Source organism: Engystomops pustulosus, chromosome 4 (assembly GCF_040894005.1).
Source record: "Engystomops pustulosus chromosome 4, aEngPut4.maternal, whole genome shotgun sequence".
In the NCBI taxonomy this organism is placed as follows: domain Eukaryota; kingdom Metazoa; phylum Chordata; class Amphibia; order Anura; family Leptodactylidae; genus Engystomops; species Engystomops pustulosus.
Genome location: NC_092414.1, coordinates 219858820 through 219876083, shown reverse-complemented (window position 1 = coordinate 219876083; position 17264 = coordinate 219858820). Strand labels below are relative to the sequence as shown.

Here is a 17264-nt window from a genome sequence, read left to right as displayed (position 1 = left end):
CATGTCCTCTCTCTACCTGCAGCTTTATCTGTTTAAAACTGAAATTCTTATCTTTCCACCATCTACTTACCAGCCAAACCCTGAGATTATTTTGGTACATGTACCCTATGATGCTGTGGAATATTACAGTATACAATATTTTATTATTTGTAATTACAATTATATGTATACAATGAACAGACAAAGGCAGCGATTACTTCAAATAACAATGTGCTAGATGTGGCCTTAAAATATATAGATCCCCCCAAATTATGTGTTCTGTTTGCATTTCCAGGAATTAGTCCGCTGTACTGAGAGATAATTTCTTAATAAATTTGGTAAACGCCTGCTTGATATCTTTATTCCTTAGACTATATATAATGGGGTTCAACAATGGGGTCCCCACAGTGTATAGAAGAGACAGAGCTTTACTTAATTGCATGGTTTCTCCTCTGGCAGGAAGAACATACGTGCTGGATAATGTTCCATAAAATATGGAGACCACAGTCAGGTGGGAGCTGCATGTGGAGAAAGCTTTCTGCCTCCGTGTAACTGACTTGATCCTTAAGATGGAAGAGATAATACAAATATATGTGGAAATTATGAAAAAGAAAGGCAGAATCAACACAGGAATGCAAAGTAAGGTGATCTCTAGTTCCACCATCGAGGTATCGGAACAGGACAGTTGGAGAAGGGGAGACATATCACATAGAAAATGATCAATGACATTGGGTCCACAGAAGTCCAGCTTGCTCAAAGTCATTATTTCCAGCCAAACTGCAATCAGGCTCAGAATCCATGACACACAGGCCACATTCCGACAAAATACCATGGTCATGATAGACATATAACGAAGTGGATTACAAATGGCCAAATATCGATCAAAAGACATGACGGCAAGAAGAAGACATTCAAAACATAATGGAACACCGAAAAAGAAATATTGAGCAAAACAGCATCTGAAACACATGATCCCTACCTCAACCAGTAAGCCATAAAGGGCATAAGGGGCAATGTCTGTGATCAACATGATGTCAGAGATGGAAAGATGGGTGAGGAAGAAGTACATGGGAGAGTGGAGGTTCTGGCTGGTGGACACCAGGGCGATGATCAGGAGGTTCCCACATATTGTCCCAAAATAAATCACGAGGAGGAGAGTGAAAAGAATCCATCTAAAGCTTCCAATGTTAGTAAATCCCAGGAGAATCACTGAGGAAATCTCACTTGTGTTACTTTGAAATTGAACCTGAAGAAAGTGAAAACATATGATGAGATTGGAGAGTTACAGTAAGAAATTATAGATATGCAAGTTCTAGAGAAGCAAGAAATAACTTCATTTTAAACCCTCAAAGTTGTAAAAGAAATGTGTCCCTGCTCTGCTGATCCATGGATACAGGTAAAAAAATGAAAATCAGAATTACTACATCATGAGATTTTTTTGAGATCATTGTCAGTTCTAAAGATAGTGAAGAACAAGTCAGCAAGACAGTTCAATTCAGTAAAGACAATGCAAAGGCTACTAAATATACAACTTCATCAAGGAAACATTATCACATAAGATAGTGGGGCACATTTACTTACCAGTCCCTTGTGCGTTCCCTGATCCGGAATGTCCAACTGGAGTGCATTGTGCCGCGATTCACTAAGATTCACCATTTCTGTTGCATGGAAGCCGGTGGGTTTGCACCAAAATCCGATTGTGTGCGCCAAAATCCTCTTCTAAATACCTGTCCCAGCCGTGCGAAACCCAAAAACGTTGGAATATCCACCGAAAGTGCGGTCCGTGGACCCTTAGTAAATAAGCCCCAATGTATTCTGCCCATGAATAAATTATAGATACAGATGGTGAATAAAGTATAAGACTCATTATCAATTTTCTAAGATAATATATTTCCGACTGTTCAAATACTAACCCGGAGCCGGATTGGCCCCTTTAATACCGCATACCCCAAATATAAATAACCACACAGAAACCATTGCTTAACCATTCTCAATTGTGGGGTGACTCGGGGTCGGCCACAGCTTTATTGAAACCATTAATAATTTAACCTTTTCATTATTTGAATATATAGACACTTTTAACCATTCCACTTTACATAACACCAGATAACACCCTGTATGCCGCCATATGTAAGGGCATGTAGGGCAGTGTTACCCCTAAAAAAACGCCCGCTGTAACAAAAAATACAAGGAAAACATATAAAAAGGGAGGGAAAACCGATGAAAAAGAGAGTGAGTCTCTATTGCTCACAGTTTTTAAGCATGTGCCCACCTCTTGTAGCGCCCACGTTACTACCCATGCCCCCAGCACATCCCTCTGATGAATGAAGATAAGAGAGGGAAAAGAAGCCTCCAATTAAAGGGGCCACACACCTTTTATTGTATTCGGACTGCTAGCCACCTTTGAGCAGTCATTAGCCCAACGGCTATGCACCTAAGGGCTATCAAAAAGGTGCTAATGACAGGAAGCGATCAGCACAAGTTTGTAATTACCCAGTTAATCCACACTGGCCAATAAATAAACCCATAGATGACAATAAATTAAGTAATGTGCAATAATGAGAAATGACGCAAGGATTGAAAACATGAAAGAGAAGTGCAGAAAACCATTGAAAGTCATGACACTTGCTGAAATCTGTCAGCAATTAGAAAGCAATCCTGTCACTCTAATAATGTCAGCTGGTTTGACTGTTGGCTGATATGAAGATATCTCATTACCAATGTGCCTTACATGAAACATCTCATAAAGCTTAAACCTAGTAAGCTTGAATCCTTAAAGGGCACCTACCACCCCGATTCTACCTATAAAGGTAGAAAGGGTGGTAGGCGGATGGATGGGACGTGAGGAGAGCCCTTTTTTTGGCTAATCCTCACGTTCCGGGTGTCTTTTAGAAAACTTTATTGCAGGTATATGCTAATTTTTTTTATGTGGCTACTGGGGCGTGCAGTAGTCAGACATGAGGCTACTAGTCGCGGCTACTCCACGCCCCAGTAGCCGCGTTACTCTTCCTACCAGGTAACCTCGTCCGAGTCCCACGGCTACTACGCATGCGCAGTAGTTCCGGCCCCGGAGCCGCGGCCGCGCAGCCGAAGGCTCATGCGCAGAATGCAGGGGACCCGGACGAGGGAGCGCAGCTACCAGGAGCTGCGCGCCGAAGATTACCTGGTAGGCGGAGTAACGCGGCTACTGGGGTGTGGAGTAGCCGCGACTAGTAGCCTCATGTCCGGCTACTCCACGCCCCAGTAGCCGCATAAAAAAATTAGCATATACCTGCAATAAAGTTTTCTAAAAAACACCCGGGACGTGTTTTTTCACGTCCCATCCATCCACCTACCCCCCCTTCTACCTTTATAGGACATATTAATAAAAAATAATTTGGCAGTGGGGAGAACATTGGATACTTTAGAAAGAGCAATATCAGTAGAGTACAAAGTGCGGAAACTGATTGCTGGTGTCAAGGACAGAGTTAGCTGAGATATAACAGGGTAGTCAGGAACTACCCCTACCACCTGGGCTATGGAGGTAAGTGGGTTCACCTTGAAATACAGTAAACAAGACTCTCTAAATGTTCCACATTTCTCGTGGTCAATTGAGAAATGATCCGAGAGCATCATTGAGCATAACTCATGTTGAACGCCAAGAGGTGTAAAAGCAGCTTCATCTGGACCTTGTGAGAGAATATGGACCTGGTAAGGAAGCTCAGAATGGTGATCAATGTTTTTACAAAACCTTAGGAGAACAGTCCTGACTTTTGGACATTCAAGTCATTTTATGATGTTATTGAGGACACTTCAATAGAAGGTCTGTCTTGTTGTTAACTTTCCAATGACAAACTGAAACTATCAGTCCTACTCTATGGATACAGGCACAGATGTAACAAATATAATTTGCTCAAAATTGAACCATGCAATATACATACTACATACTCGGAGGTCAAATGGCAATGACTATCACCCAAGAACACCATAGCAATAGTAAAGCTTGGAACTGGAAACATGGTGTGGGGCTGTTTTTCAGCATAGAGAACTGGCACATTTAAAATAATAAGGATGAATGGAAAAAATGTACCAAGACATTGATGAATAGGAAACCTATGGAAGCTCAGAGTTCATAGGAGGAGTCCACCGAACCTACCTGAGCAATGCAAGTCCCTAGTAACTTCTCCATACAGGAGGCAACTTGGGAACTGTCATCACCAATAAGGGGTTTACAGAAAGTATTAAAAAGTGTCAGTAACGTAGTACTAGTACTTTGCCCCTGTGTCAGTTCTCATTATTACTCATAATTTATGGACAGTGGAGAAGGAAGGTTTATTTATTGCTGGAATGGAGCATCTTTAACACTTTGTGAAAGAATTTGCAGTCCAAATAAATAATAAGAGATGGAGAGAACAAAGAACATTTTTGAAGAACATTTTTGAAGAGATGAAGAACATTTTTTGAAGAACATTTTTGAAGAGATGAAGAACATGTTTGAACATTGGGAAGCCATAAGTACAGTGTCTAACAAGGTAGAAGCTGTAGATTTTTGTTAGTTTTTTTTCTAAAACTGTATATATGAGCTAACCAAGAAATAGAGGACATCTTTGTGACAAACAGTCTTAATAAAACCCTCACCTCTGGAATCATTTACACAACCTCCCCTCCACTGATGGTTCCTGCTGTTGGTTTCTCTTTTCTCTTTCCTAAGTCCTTTGACACCCATCAGCCCTGTAGAATTACAAGGCGGTTGTGACTAATGAATGCGGCAGTGACCTCCATACAAATCACAGTGAATTAGACCGCACATTTATACACTGTTACGATGCACAAGTACAGCGCCAGCATGGAAGATGGAAATGTTGGGGGATTATAAAGGCCCCAGTAGAGTCCTCCAGTCTCTGTATCTAATGAATCTCATGAGAATTAACTGAATAAACAAATAAAACTGAAAATAGATTTACACAATATGTTATTTTTAAGATACAATATAGAAAATCTCTTTGTTTTGTATTGTAGTCACAGTAAATAAGGTCAGAAAAATACATCTGTCCTTCATCGGCCATTACAACATGTTGTGGCAGAGAGTCCCATATTTTAGCAAACAAACCCTTTCTATGGTGATGGTAGAATCTTCTCTCCTCTTGGTGTCCACTGTCTGTGGTCATGGTAGAGCTGCCACTCTTCTAGGTGTAGATGTTGCCTACTGTCAATGGTATAACTGCCTCTCCACTCCGTGTAGAGGATGTCCCCTGCCTATGATAATGGTAGAAGATCCTCTCCTCTAGATGTAGAGGATGTCCCCTTTCCATGGTGATGGTAGAACCATTTCCCCTTTCGTGTAGAGGATGCCCCCTGTCTATGTTCATGGTAGAACCTCCTCCTATTTTTTAGGTGTAATGGATGCCCCTTATCTATGGTGATGGTAGAGTTACCTCTCATCTTGTTGGAGAGGATGCCCCCTGTCTATGGTGATAGTGGATCCGCCTCTCCAATAGGTGTATAGTATTGCCCTGTCTATGTTTATGTTCAAATCTCCATTACTCTGGTTGTATAGCATGTCTCCTGTCCATGGAAATGCTCGGGCACCCTCTCCTCTAGGTAAAGAGGATATGCCCCTGTCTATAGCCAATGTAGAACCTCCTCTCCAACAGGTGTAGATAATGTCCCTGTATATGGTGATGGTAGAACCACCTCTCCTCTAGGTGTATAAATGCCCCCTGTCTATGATAATGGTAGGACAGCCTCTCCTCTAGGTATAGAGGATCTTCCCTGTCTGTGGCGATGGTAGAACCACCTCTCCTCTTTAATGATTTTAGAATTACCTCATCTCTCGGTGTAGAATAGGCCCCCTGTCTGTGGTGTTGTTAGAACCGCCTCTACTCTGGGTGTAGAGGATGTCCCCTGTCTCTGGTGATGGTAGAACCTTCTCTCCTCTAGGATGCTCCTTGTCTGTGGTGATGGCAGAACCTCCTCTACTCTAGGTGTAGAGGATGATCCTTGTCTATGGTGATGATAGAAAGACATCTCCTTTAGGTGTATCCTTTCTATACTGATGGTCGAACTGCCACTAGTCTTGGTCTGGAGCAGGGGTCGGGAAAATATGGCTCGCGAGCCAGATGTGGCTTTTTAATGGCCGCATTCGGCTCGCAGACAGGGCTCCTGTGAAACCAAAGTTTATTATTGCCTTTCCCTCCTTGTTGAAAGAGGCCCCCAGCACAGCATTAATGGGGGCTGTGCCCAGCACGGCAATGATAGGGCCCCGTCCACCCACACACATTTGGGGCAGATTTATCAAGTGTCTGAAAGTCAGAATATTTTCAGTTGCCCATGGCAACCAATCACAGCTCCCCTTTAAAATATTCATGAGCACTGGTAAAATGAAAGCTGAGCTGTGATTGGTTGCCATGGGCAACTGGAAATATTCTGACTTTTAGACACTTGATAAATCTGCCCCATTATCTCTGCCCACCTGCCTGCACACCCTGTATGTGGCGGGCCATCCATCCGCCCATCTCGCCTGTCTGTCTATCTCACCTGTTTCCCACCCATCTTGTCTGTGTCCCGCCCACCCTTCTCACCTGTGTCCCGCCCACCTGTCTTGCCTGTGTCCTGCTGGCCCATCTTGCTTGTGTCCTGCCCACCCGTCTTGCCTGTTTCTGCCCACCTGTCTCACCTGTGTTCCTGCAGCCCATCCATTTTGCCTGTGTCCCACCTGCCCGACCCTCTCAAATTTCTCCTGTCTCACGGCACTCTCATATGTGTCCCACCCATCCATCTCGCCCATCTTGCCTGTGGGCTCAAACTCCACCTCTCGTCCACTACCAGCCGTCTCTGGCATGCTCTCCGGGTAGCAGCTGCTAAGATCTCACGCAGTTTAGGGGTTGTGTTCTGGACTGCTGGGTGTTGTGGTACCTCTGCATGGTGTCTGTGATTGTGCTTGGTTATTCTGCACCATGAGGGGTTGATTCCCAGAAGTTGTCCAGCTCCTATCAGGTTCTGGAGGTGGGGTTCTGGCTGCATAAATTGCAGCTTCACTAGTCACCTGTGCCAGTCTGATCCTGCGCATATTTCTCTAGAAAGTTTTCTTCCTGTGAGATGAATTATGATATTAGTAATCAAGAGCTCCGTGCCATAAAGTGGGGATTTGAAGTCTGGTGACACTTTTTGGAGGGAGCTCTTCATCCGATAACTGTGCTCACAGATCATAAGAAAGTAGTATATTTGGATACTGCTAAGGGCTTGAACTCACGTCAGGCTAGGTGGGCCTTGATTTTCTTGTGCTTTCATTTTGTGGTCACCTTCTGACCTGGGTCAAGAAATGTGAAGGTTGATGCCTTGTCCCATAGCTTCTGGGCTCCTGAGCCTCCAGAGGCTACGGCCATTAATATTTTGTCTCCAGGTGCTGTGCTGGCAGCTGTCTCCTCCCACCTCTCCTCTCGAATTTCAGCAGGACAAAGATCTGCACCTAAAGACCTTCTGGAAGGCAAATTATTTGTTCCTCTTTCCTGTCGTTTGAGAGTGTTGGAGGAGATGCATTGTTCGATATTGGCAGGTCATCCAGGAATGCGGAGTACCTTGGATCTCTTAAAGAGAATTTACTGGTGGCCTCATTACTAATTACACGACTAATGATGTTCGCGCATTCGTCCAAGCTTGTCAGGTCTGTGCGCGAGGAAACACTCCTAAGAGATTCCTGAGGGGCCTTACGCTTCCAGTTCCTACAAGGCCATGGTATAAAGTCTCTATTGATTTTGTCACTGATCTGCCAGCATCTTAAGGGCACAATGTGATTTGGGTGCTGGTGGATCGTTTCTCTAAGATGGGACACTTTTTTCCCGTTAGAAAAGTAGCCTTCAGCTGAAGTGTTGGCTGAATTGTTTATACAGAATATTGTACGCCTCCATGGTATACCAGATGATACTGTGTGAGATAGGGGCGTACAATTTGTCTCCAAGTTTTGACAAGCATTTTGTTGTAGACTGGAAGTGAATTAGTCGTTCTCGTCGGCGTTTCACCCTGAGACTAATGGTCAGTCCTAGAGAATGAATCAGGAGATGAATCAATATCTGCGACTCTTTGTCTAGGACAGTCAGGACCAGTTGGAGAATTGCTATTAATAATCACTGTAATTCTTCTACTCAGGTTTCTCCATTTTTCTGCAAATATGGTTTTCATCCTCGTTTCTCCTTTTCATCTGTGCCTGTCCCTGATATGTCTCGGGCTGAAACTAATACGTCCAAATTGCGCACGCTCTGGTCACGATTTCAGCAGAATATTCGGAGGGCACAAAATTCTTTGGTCAAACAGACTCAAGGACAAGTTTGTGGTAGGGGATAAAGAGTGGTTATCCACAAAAAACTTAAATTGAAGGTCCCCTCTTTGAAGTTTGCACCCAGATTTGTAGGTCCTTTTGTTATTTCTAAAATTGTTAACCCTTCAAGGGAAACCAGTGGTCTCTGGCACGCACTCTGGGCAGCGGCTGCTAAGACCTCATGCCGTTTAGGGGTTGTGTTCTGGACTGCTGGGAGTTGTGGTACCTCTGCATGGTGTCTGTTATTGTGCTTGGTTATTCTGCACCATGAGGGGTTGATTCATAGAAGTTGTCCAGCTCCAATCAGGTTCTGGAGGTTCTGGACGCAAAAATTGAAGCTTCACTAGTCACCTGTGCCAGTGTTTGAAATCCCTTTCATCGCTTGCTCCTTGCTATAGGTTTGACTTGCTCTGTGTTCTGAATTGTTGTGATGTCGGCTAGTTATTGACGCTGACCCTTTGTCTTACTTATTTTTCTCTTGACATATCCTCTCTTTGTGACTCTGGCTAGTTTATTCTTTTGTGTTTTATGTTTGTCAGTCTGTTCATAATGTTGCCTTCCCACACATATCTAGTGTATTTCGAGTCTTCGAATAGTCACCCTACTGTTTAGCATGGGGGAGCTATAGGAAGGGACAGAGGTAGGGGCAAGCTCAGGGCACACTATCCCCTGTCTTCTGTGTTACCCAACCCTAACAGTATATGTATATTTTTCCGTTAGTGTTCCTTGAAATATATTGTATGGCTCTAGCAGAATTACATTTTGAAATATGTGGCGCTAATGGCTCTCTCAACCAAAAAGGCCCTGACACTATAGGATGCCCTTCTTCTATGGTGAAGGTAAACCATCTCTCCTCTAGGTGTAGAGGATGCCCCCATCTATGGTGATGGTAGAACATTCTCTCCTCTAGGTGTAGAGGATGGCCCATGTCTATGGTGATGGTACATCCTCCTCTCCTGTAGGTGTAGAAGATGCCCCCTGTCTATGGTGATGGTAGAACCTCCTCTCCTCTAGGTGTAGAGGATGCCCCCTGTCTATGGTGATGGTAGAACCTCCTCTCCTCTAGGTGTAGAGAATGCCCCCTGTCTATGGTGATGGTAAAACCTCCTCTCCTCTAGGTGTAGAGAATGCCTCCTGTCTATGGTGATGATAGAACCTCCTCTCCTCTAAGTGTAGAGGATGCCCCCTGTCTATGGTGATGGTAGAACCTCCTCTCCTCTAGGTAAAGAGGATGCCTCCTGTCTATGGTGATGATAGAACCTCCTCTCCTCTAGGTGTAGAGGGTGCCTCCTGTCTATGGTGATGGTAGAACCTCCTCTCCTCTAGGTGTAGAGGATGTCCCCTGTCTATGGTGATGGTAGAACCACCTCTACTCTAGGTGTAGAGAAGGCCCCCTGTCTATGATGACGGTAGAACCTCATCTGCTCTAGGTGTAGAGGATGCCCCCTGTCTATGGTGATGGTAGAACCTCCTCTGCTCTAGGTGTAGAGGATGCCCCCTTTCTATGGGGATGGTAGAACCTCCTCTCCTCTAGGTGTATATGAAGCCCCCTTTCTATGGCAATGGTGGAGCTGCCTTTCCTCTAGGTGTAGAGTATTCTCCATTGTCATAGTCACAGTCCTAGGTATAAAAAGATCTTTGGAGAGATCCTTGTACTGATTATGCAGATATTTATACATTGTAATGAGGTCTCCCCTCAGCCATCTTTTTTCTAAGCTTAAATTCCTGTTGCTTGTGATAGGTCAAATAAAGTCACCTTCTTGAGATTGTGATGCCTTTTAATGGCTAACTGAAATATAAGATGTTACAACTAGGGACAGCCAGGGTCCCTTCATCAGGCAGGTATAACAGTCTTTCTGAAGTAACACAGATCTTATACTCCATGAATAGAGAAGAAATGCAAACAAAATATAAACAAAAGGACAATAGCAATAACAAAGTTGAGACAACAGGTCCTTAATTATATGACTTGGGTAGTGTGATGGTTTATTGCCTCTAAGTTGAAAACCCTGGAGTCTCTGATGAACCATAATCTGAGGATAACTTCTGTTAGAGGTTGTTGTGGGCCATGAATCCCTTTGATCGATTGAGTCCTGTGTAGAGGGTGTCAAAGAGGGTTATAAACTTGTATTCCCAAATGTGTCTCTCATTTTGTGACCGGAAATTGCCCTTTAATACTAGAACCTTCATATTTAGGATATTATGGCCAGGACTGCAAAAGTGTTTCACCGCAGGTAGATATTTCTGCTCATGTTTTATTGTGCGGCGATGAGACCTTATCCGGTCTTTAAGTTTTTGTCCTACTTCTCCCTGTTTCGAAGCTGAATAACCACAATCTGCATTTTATTCTATTGCATTCTATAAAAACTGTACACAATTTTTTAAGGTGATTTGTAAAAGGGCAAATCTATGTCCTTATTATAAGAATCTCTGTCTCTGTTGATAAATCCCATAATGTTATTTGCTTTAGCAGTGAATACCAAATTAAAGAGAGGCAAAGGTTGTTAAAGTTATGTCCAGGGGAAATGAATGCCCACCAAGCTCCTAATAAAATGGAAATGTTTAACCATTTTTATGTAGTTTTTTTCTTGACCTTCCAAAAGCAAGGACATCTCAGCTGCAGGTCATAGAGCAGTCAGTAATGCTATATCATTACTTTCCTAGCTAGGATTCTATCCGCCATTCCCCTGCCCCATGTGCAGCCATAATGTTCCCAGATGCCCTACAACATATGTTGGAGGATGAGGATGTGGATGACGGAACATTCCAGGACATCTCCATGATGAGGATGAAACTTAACTGCCAAGTTCTGTGGCTTTCTGAAATATGGAGACAGACAAGGACTAACAAGCGGTGGGGACATAGAAGTGTTATGTCTATCTTTATTTCATTGGTCTATGTTACTTGATATTGAAAAAACAGTGGAGATTTATCAAGCTGCCTAATAGTAAGAATGCGCTTAGATGCCCATGGCAGCCAATTACAGCTCCTCTTAAAATATTCATGAGCACTGGTAAAATGAAAGCTGAGCTGTGATTGGCTGCAATGGGCAACAAAGCACATTCTTACTCTTAGGCAGCTTGGTACGTTTCCGCCATAGAGATTTTAAAAATTTCCTCATGCCTAGACTGAACATGGATTGAAGAAACTGGTGGTTCGGAAGAAGAGGTGGTGGCGACGAAGTCCAGCATGAAAACAAAGATTACCACAGCATAAACCAAGGACACTTACTAATAGATCAAGGCGCCGTGACTTTGTTAATCTTCTTTGTTTGAATTTATGTAAATGTATAAAAACACAATAAAACCTATAAAAATTTTGTATCCACGTGATCATACCCACCTATAGAATATAGTAGACCTGTCATTTGGGGGGGGGGGCCATAAAATCCAAGCCCACAAGAAAATGCAGCAAATGCATTTTATCAACAATTTCACTGGAATTTTTTTCATGCTTCCAAGTACACGGCATGGAATATTAAATACCATCTCTATGAAGTGCAACAATGAAAGGTCAAAAACATTAACCCCTTAACGACTTGGCCCTTTTTCGTTTTTTCACTTCCATTTTTCACTCACCACCTTCAAAAATCTATATTGTTTTTTTATTTTTCCATATAAAAAGCTGTGTGATGGCTTAATTTTTGTGTAACAAATTGCACTTCATAGTGACGGTATTTAATATTCCATGCCGTGTACTGGGAAGCGGGAAAACATTTCCAAATGCAGTGAAAATAATAAAAAAAAGCATTTTCAAAGTTTTCTTGTGGGCTTGGATTTTACGGCTTTCACTGTGCACCACAAATGACAGGTCTGATTTATTCTTTGGGTTCGGTGCAATCACGGGGATACCAAATTTGTATAGATTTTATAATGTTTTCATACATTTACAAAAATTAAAACCTCCTGTACAAATATTTCAGTGCCGACACCAATCCCAGGTGTGGTCATGGGATGAGCGTTTGGGTTCAGGTTAAGTACCCCAACGATACCCTTAATGGGTTCGCTTGTCTAGTGGACACATCTATAGGATTTGAAATGAACACATCATGAAGATAACTGGAGAAGGTCCCCCAAGAATCATCATTCCTCTAGTCCCATCTCTATAGATACTTTATTAGTAACATACATAATTAAAAACAGACCGGTCATCTAATGTTTATGGACAGTGGATTCTACCTTCCATCCCACCGAGAACACTAGAAATCCTGTATATAAATAGGGAGAGGCGAACAAAATAGGAAACAAATGTATAAAAATATTTAATAGATGATTTATTAGGCAATCTACAAATAACCTACATGATACCCTGGAACATCATAGAATGTTTTCCACCAGTAATGAGACTCAACAAAAAAGCAATTTGGAATCACAAAAAAATCTCATAAAACAATATCACCGTTGACTAATAAAGGAGGTGCTAGATGTTTTCCCGCAAAACTGTGTGGTCCACATTTAAGTTTTCCATATTCGTCCCACCATGAATTATTCTCCTTTAGTTGGGAATAATTTCTGAATACATTTTATAATTGCTAGTTTAATATCTTTATTTCTTAAACTATATATAATGGGATTCAACAATGGGGTCCCCACGGTGTACAATAGGGACAGGATTTTACTGGCTTTCATGGTTTCCCCATTGCTGGGAACTAAGTACGTGCTGATTATGGTCCCATAAAATACAGAAACCACAGTCTGGTGAGAGCTGCAGGTGGAGAAAGCTTTCTGCCTCTGGGTAAGTGCTCGGATCTGAAAGATGGAGGAGAGTATACAAACATATGTTGAAATGATGAAAATAAATGGAAGAAAAACAACGGGAACGCTCAGTAGAGTAACTTCTAGTTGAATCATTGAGGTATCAGAACAAGACATTTGGAGCAAGGGAGAAAAATCACAGAAGAAATGGTTAATAACATAAGGTCCACAAAAGTCCAGCAGGTAGATGGATAGTGTAAGCAGCCAAATGACAAAGAAGCTCAGACTCCAGGAAATTAAGGCCATACACCGGCACATCACCATCTTCATGATAGACGTATAACGTAGAGGACTACAAATAGCCAAATATCGATCAAAAGACATGACAGCAAGAAGAAGACATTCCACACATAAAGTAGCAGCAAAAAAGTAATATTGTACAAAACAACATCTAAAACACATGATCCCCACTTCAACCTGTAAGCAATAAAGTGCATTGGGGACAATGTCTGTTATCCACATGATGTCACAGATGGAGAGACACGAGAGGAAGAAGTACATGGGAGAGTGGAGGTTCTGGCTGATGGACACCAGGGCGATGATCAGGAGGTTCCCACATATTGTCACACAGTAGATCACCAAGAGGAGAGTGAAAAGAATCCATCTAAAGCTTCCAATGTTAGGAAATCCAAGGAGAATTACTGAGACTATCCCACTTGTGTTACTTGGAGCTTTAACCTTAAGACAGTGAAGCAGATTGTGAGGATAATGTGCTCTACAAACAAGTAATGTCTCTGCACTTCTGGAAAGACCTATTAGTAGGATTCAGTGGCCCACAAACATGAACCCAGACTTTAGACACACATCTGCCACCAGTATTTAAAGGGTTAATAATTGTGATTGATGAGAGCATTGAGTGCGATGTTACCGCTGAGTATCATCATAGTATCATAGTATCATAGTTTATACGGTTGGAAAGACACATGTCCATCAAGCTCAACCAAGGAAGGGAAGGGATTGGATGAGGAAGAGATTTAGGGGAAACAATTCTATATAACATAACCATCAATGTTATTTAGGTGTAAAAAGACACCTAGACCCTTCTTGAAGCTCTCTGCTGTCCCTGCTGTGACCAGCGCCTGAGGCAGGCTATTCCACAGATTTACAGTTCTCATAGTAAAAAAGCCCTGTCGCCTCCGGTGATTAAACATTGATTTCTCCAGATGGAGACAGTGCCCCCTCGTCTTTTAATTTGATTTCATCTGGAACAACTTACCACCATATTTTTTGTATTGACCATTCATATATTTATATAAATTAATCATGTCCCCTCGTAGTCGTCTCTTTTCCAGACTAAATAAATCCAGTTGTTTTAATCTTTCCTCCTAACTGAGATCCTCCATACCCCTTATCATTTGTGTGACTCTACGTTGAACCCTCTCCAGCTCCAGGGCATCCTCATATATGGATAAGCAGACATACTTTTTTCAAAGTTTTGCAAAAAAAACAATCTGAAATCAACATTTAAAAAAACAGAACTGGAATACATGTACTTGAATTTTGGCTAAACATATTTGGAAGGTTATTTTGTTTCTATTTTACTTTCTTATGTTTTTGATCTTCTAACCTTGCATAAGAACCATGCTAAACCTGAAACATAGAAATGTATATATTGTACACAGAGATTTTTTGTATCAGACTTCTTAAAATAACCTCACCTCTGAAATTGTTGTAAAATTCTCCTCTTCACTCACAAATCTTTCTCTCATTTCTGTTCTCTCCAAGATCCTTTGGCCTTATTTTCTTCCTGCAGGATTTACAGATAATTCTCCCAGATAGAAGCGTCAGTGATCACCATGTGAAATACAATGAATCATCAGACCTCATATTTATACATTGATACATTGGCTCCCACATGGAAGGTGAAAATGTTGAGGGATTATAATGGACCCCGTAGAGTCCTCCGGTCTCCTCACATGAGGCTCTTGGGAGAATTCACCGAATAAACAGGTAAAACAGAAAAGGGATTAACCACTTATTGAATTCTGCAGTTTATTTGTAGAACACAATACATAGATCATCTCACCTCCATGACACCACATGAGCAAAGACTTATTAAACGGCAACCAATCCCACAGTGCAAATGAGTAGAAATTCCAGCAATTTGTGAGTCCTCCAGCAATTTCATCAGATCAGGATTTTGTCCATCCACAGCCATAAATTACTGTGAATGGACTCAGTCGTGGTTTGACCCCAATGTATGTGTTTTGATTGATTTGGAGTCAAGACAAAAATTACTAAAGTTAAAATTATAATGATTAAAAAGGGATAGAAGTGGCTCACTATTTCCTATGTATTTTCTCTTTTTAGATGTGCACAAAAATGTGGATTATAAAACATAAAGACAGATCCATAGAAAGGACTTCGGCACAGTCTTTAGAGTTTACCAAATTTTTTTTTTTGCTAAAAAAAATAAAAATGTACTTATGCAAGACAATAATACAATACTAGTTCAGATTAATACATAGTCATACAGCAAAACCCACTGATAACACATACAATCGTTAATACTGGTAGCAACCAGCCGGCTGCATCAAAAGGCCAGCAGCAGATGGGCGCCGCCATCTTGGCTTCGATCATTGCTACCCGTAGCGTCATTGGGGAGCGACCATCTGTTGCTATGACAGCCTGGGGTCTTTGTAAGACCCCAGGCTGTATAGCAGCTGATAATTCATTACAGAGCGTACAGCAAAAGCCGTAAAATCCAAGCCCATAAGAAAATGGTGCAAATGCTTTTTTTTCACCAATTTTACTGCATTTGGAACCTTATGTTGTGTTGTCGCTCTCCCTGCCTGTCTAATTGTCTCTATCCATTTTACCTCACGCATAAGTATCTTATACTCATTGCCTATAGTAACCTATCAGCAGAACAGCAGCCAATCACGGCTCAGCGTCTAGCTGCCAGAGCCGCAGCAGTAGACCATGGCTTGTGTATATGGTGGTAAATAACTGCATTTTGGAAAGCGCGGGGTGAAAATTCAGGTTCAAAACCAAATCTATGGCGTTCCCTAAGGCACAGAGAGCAGCTATGCAAAATTTGGTGACTATAAATGCAAAGGTGCAGATTTTTTTAGTAGACATACGTACATATACACATACGCATGTACACACGTACATACACACATACATAGCTTTATTTAATAGATATCTATTAGCCTAAATGCTTCCAAAGCACTTGCTAGTCTAAAATGTTACTTGGTAAGCCCTAAAAAAAAAAAGAAAATAGGTAAGCAATGTACCGTGGATTGATCCACTATTTTTTTGGTGCCCCTTTACCATCGGTCCTGCAACACACTTCTGTCAGACTTTGCATAATAAATGTGGCGCAGGATCAGAGGTAGTGGATCCTCTGTACCACCCAGTATAATGACGTAAGCAGACACCTGGGACCACAGTCTAAATGGTACCCGGTTTTCACCAGAGTTGCAAAGCATTTTGGACTTTTTGCGGCGTGGTACCACCAGGTCGTTCCACAGGCTTGATTTTTTCAGCAGGGGTGGCCAAGGCGTAGTGGAGAATCGTAAGGCAAACTCGTGGTTGGGGACAGGCAGGAGGTCAAGATAGGCAGCACAGGATCAGAGTCGGGGACGTAGCAATAGATCAGGACAGGCAGCACGGGATCAGAGTCGGGGACGTAGCAATGTATCAGGACAGACAGCACGGGATCGGAGACAGGAACGGAACTGAGGTCACAGTGGGAAATAAGGATAATCACAGAGGGCTTGAAATACAGCTTTCTCTTAGGGATAGAAGCACAAAGATCCGACAGGGGTTACAGGAAGAGGTCGAGTACATATAGGTTGTTAGATGGCCAGCGCCAATCAGCACTGCGCTGGCCCTTTAAATTTCAGGCACCTGGCATGCTAGTGACACCCTAAGATGGGGTTGCGCATGCTAGGTAAGTAAGGCTGCCGGCAAGAGGGGGCAAACGGAGGCACACAGGTGTGCCTGCAACCCAAAACATGGGTCACAAGAGCACCCTTGACAGATCCAACTGTGCATCAGAATGCCCCCTTCACACAACTGTGTCTCAGACACTTCTTAAATACCTGTACAGAGAGTTTGCACTAGAAAGTATGTGCAAAGTTTGACAGAAAACGGCAACAAGATCAAGTTCAGACTCCGGCTGAGAGAGTGTAGAGGCCGCATATGTCTCCAAATACGTGCTGCTGAATAAACATCTCAAGAGAAAATGACAGTTGAGAAAATGATGTTGAGGTGTTTGAATGACTGGCAGA

At 42.3% G+C, this 17264-nt stretch overlaps 2 protein-coding genes across 2 annotated transcripts; both read right to left on the bottom strand.

The window, feature by feature from the left end:
- Nucleotides 1–277: 277 nt before the first annotated feature.
- LOC140128656 (olfactory receptor 11L1-like) lies at nucleotides 278–6799 on the bottom strand. Its single transcript, XM_072150354.1, has 3 exons — nucleotides 6635–6799; nucleotides 3517–3666; nucleotides 278–1225 (listed from the first exon to the last, which is right to left on the bottom strand). The coding sequence occupies exons 1-3, from the start codon at nucleotides 6797–6799 to the stop codon at nucleotides 278–280; spliced, it is 1263 nt and encodes a 420-aa protein (XP_072006455.1).
- Nucleotides 6800–12756: 5957 nt separating this feature from the next.
- Nucleotides 12757–14609, bottom strand: LOC140128655 (olfactory receptor 11L1-like). The gene is made up of 2 exons (XM_072150353.1): nucleotides 14594–14609; nucleotides 12757–13778 (listed from the first exon to the last, which is right to left on the bottom strand). The coding sequence occupies exons 1-2, from the start codon at nucleotides 14607–14609 to the stop codon at nucleotides 12757–12759; spliced, it is 1038 nt and encodes a 345-aa protein (XP_072006454.1).
- Between the last annotated feature and the right edge of the window lie 2655 nt (nucleotides 14610–17264).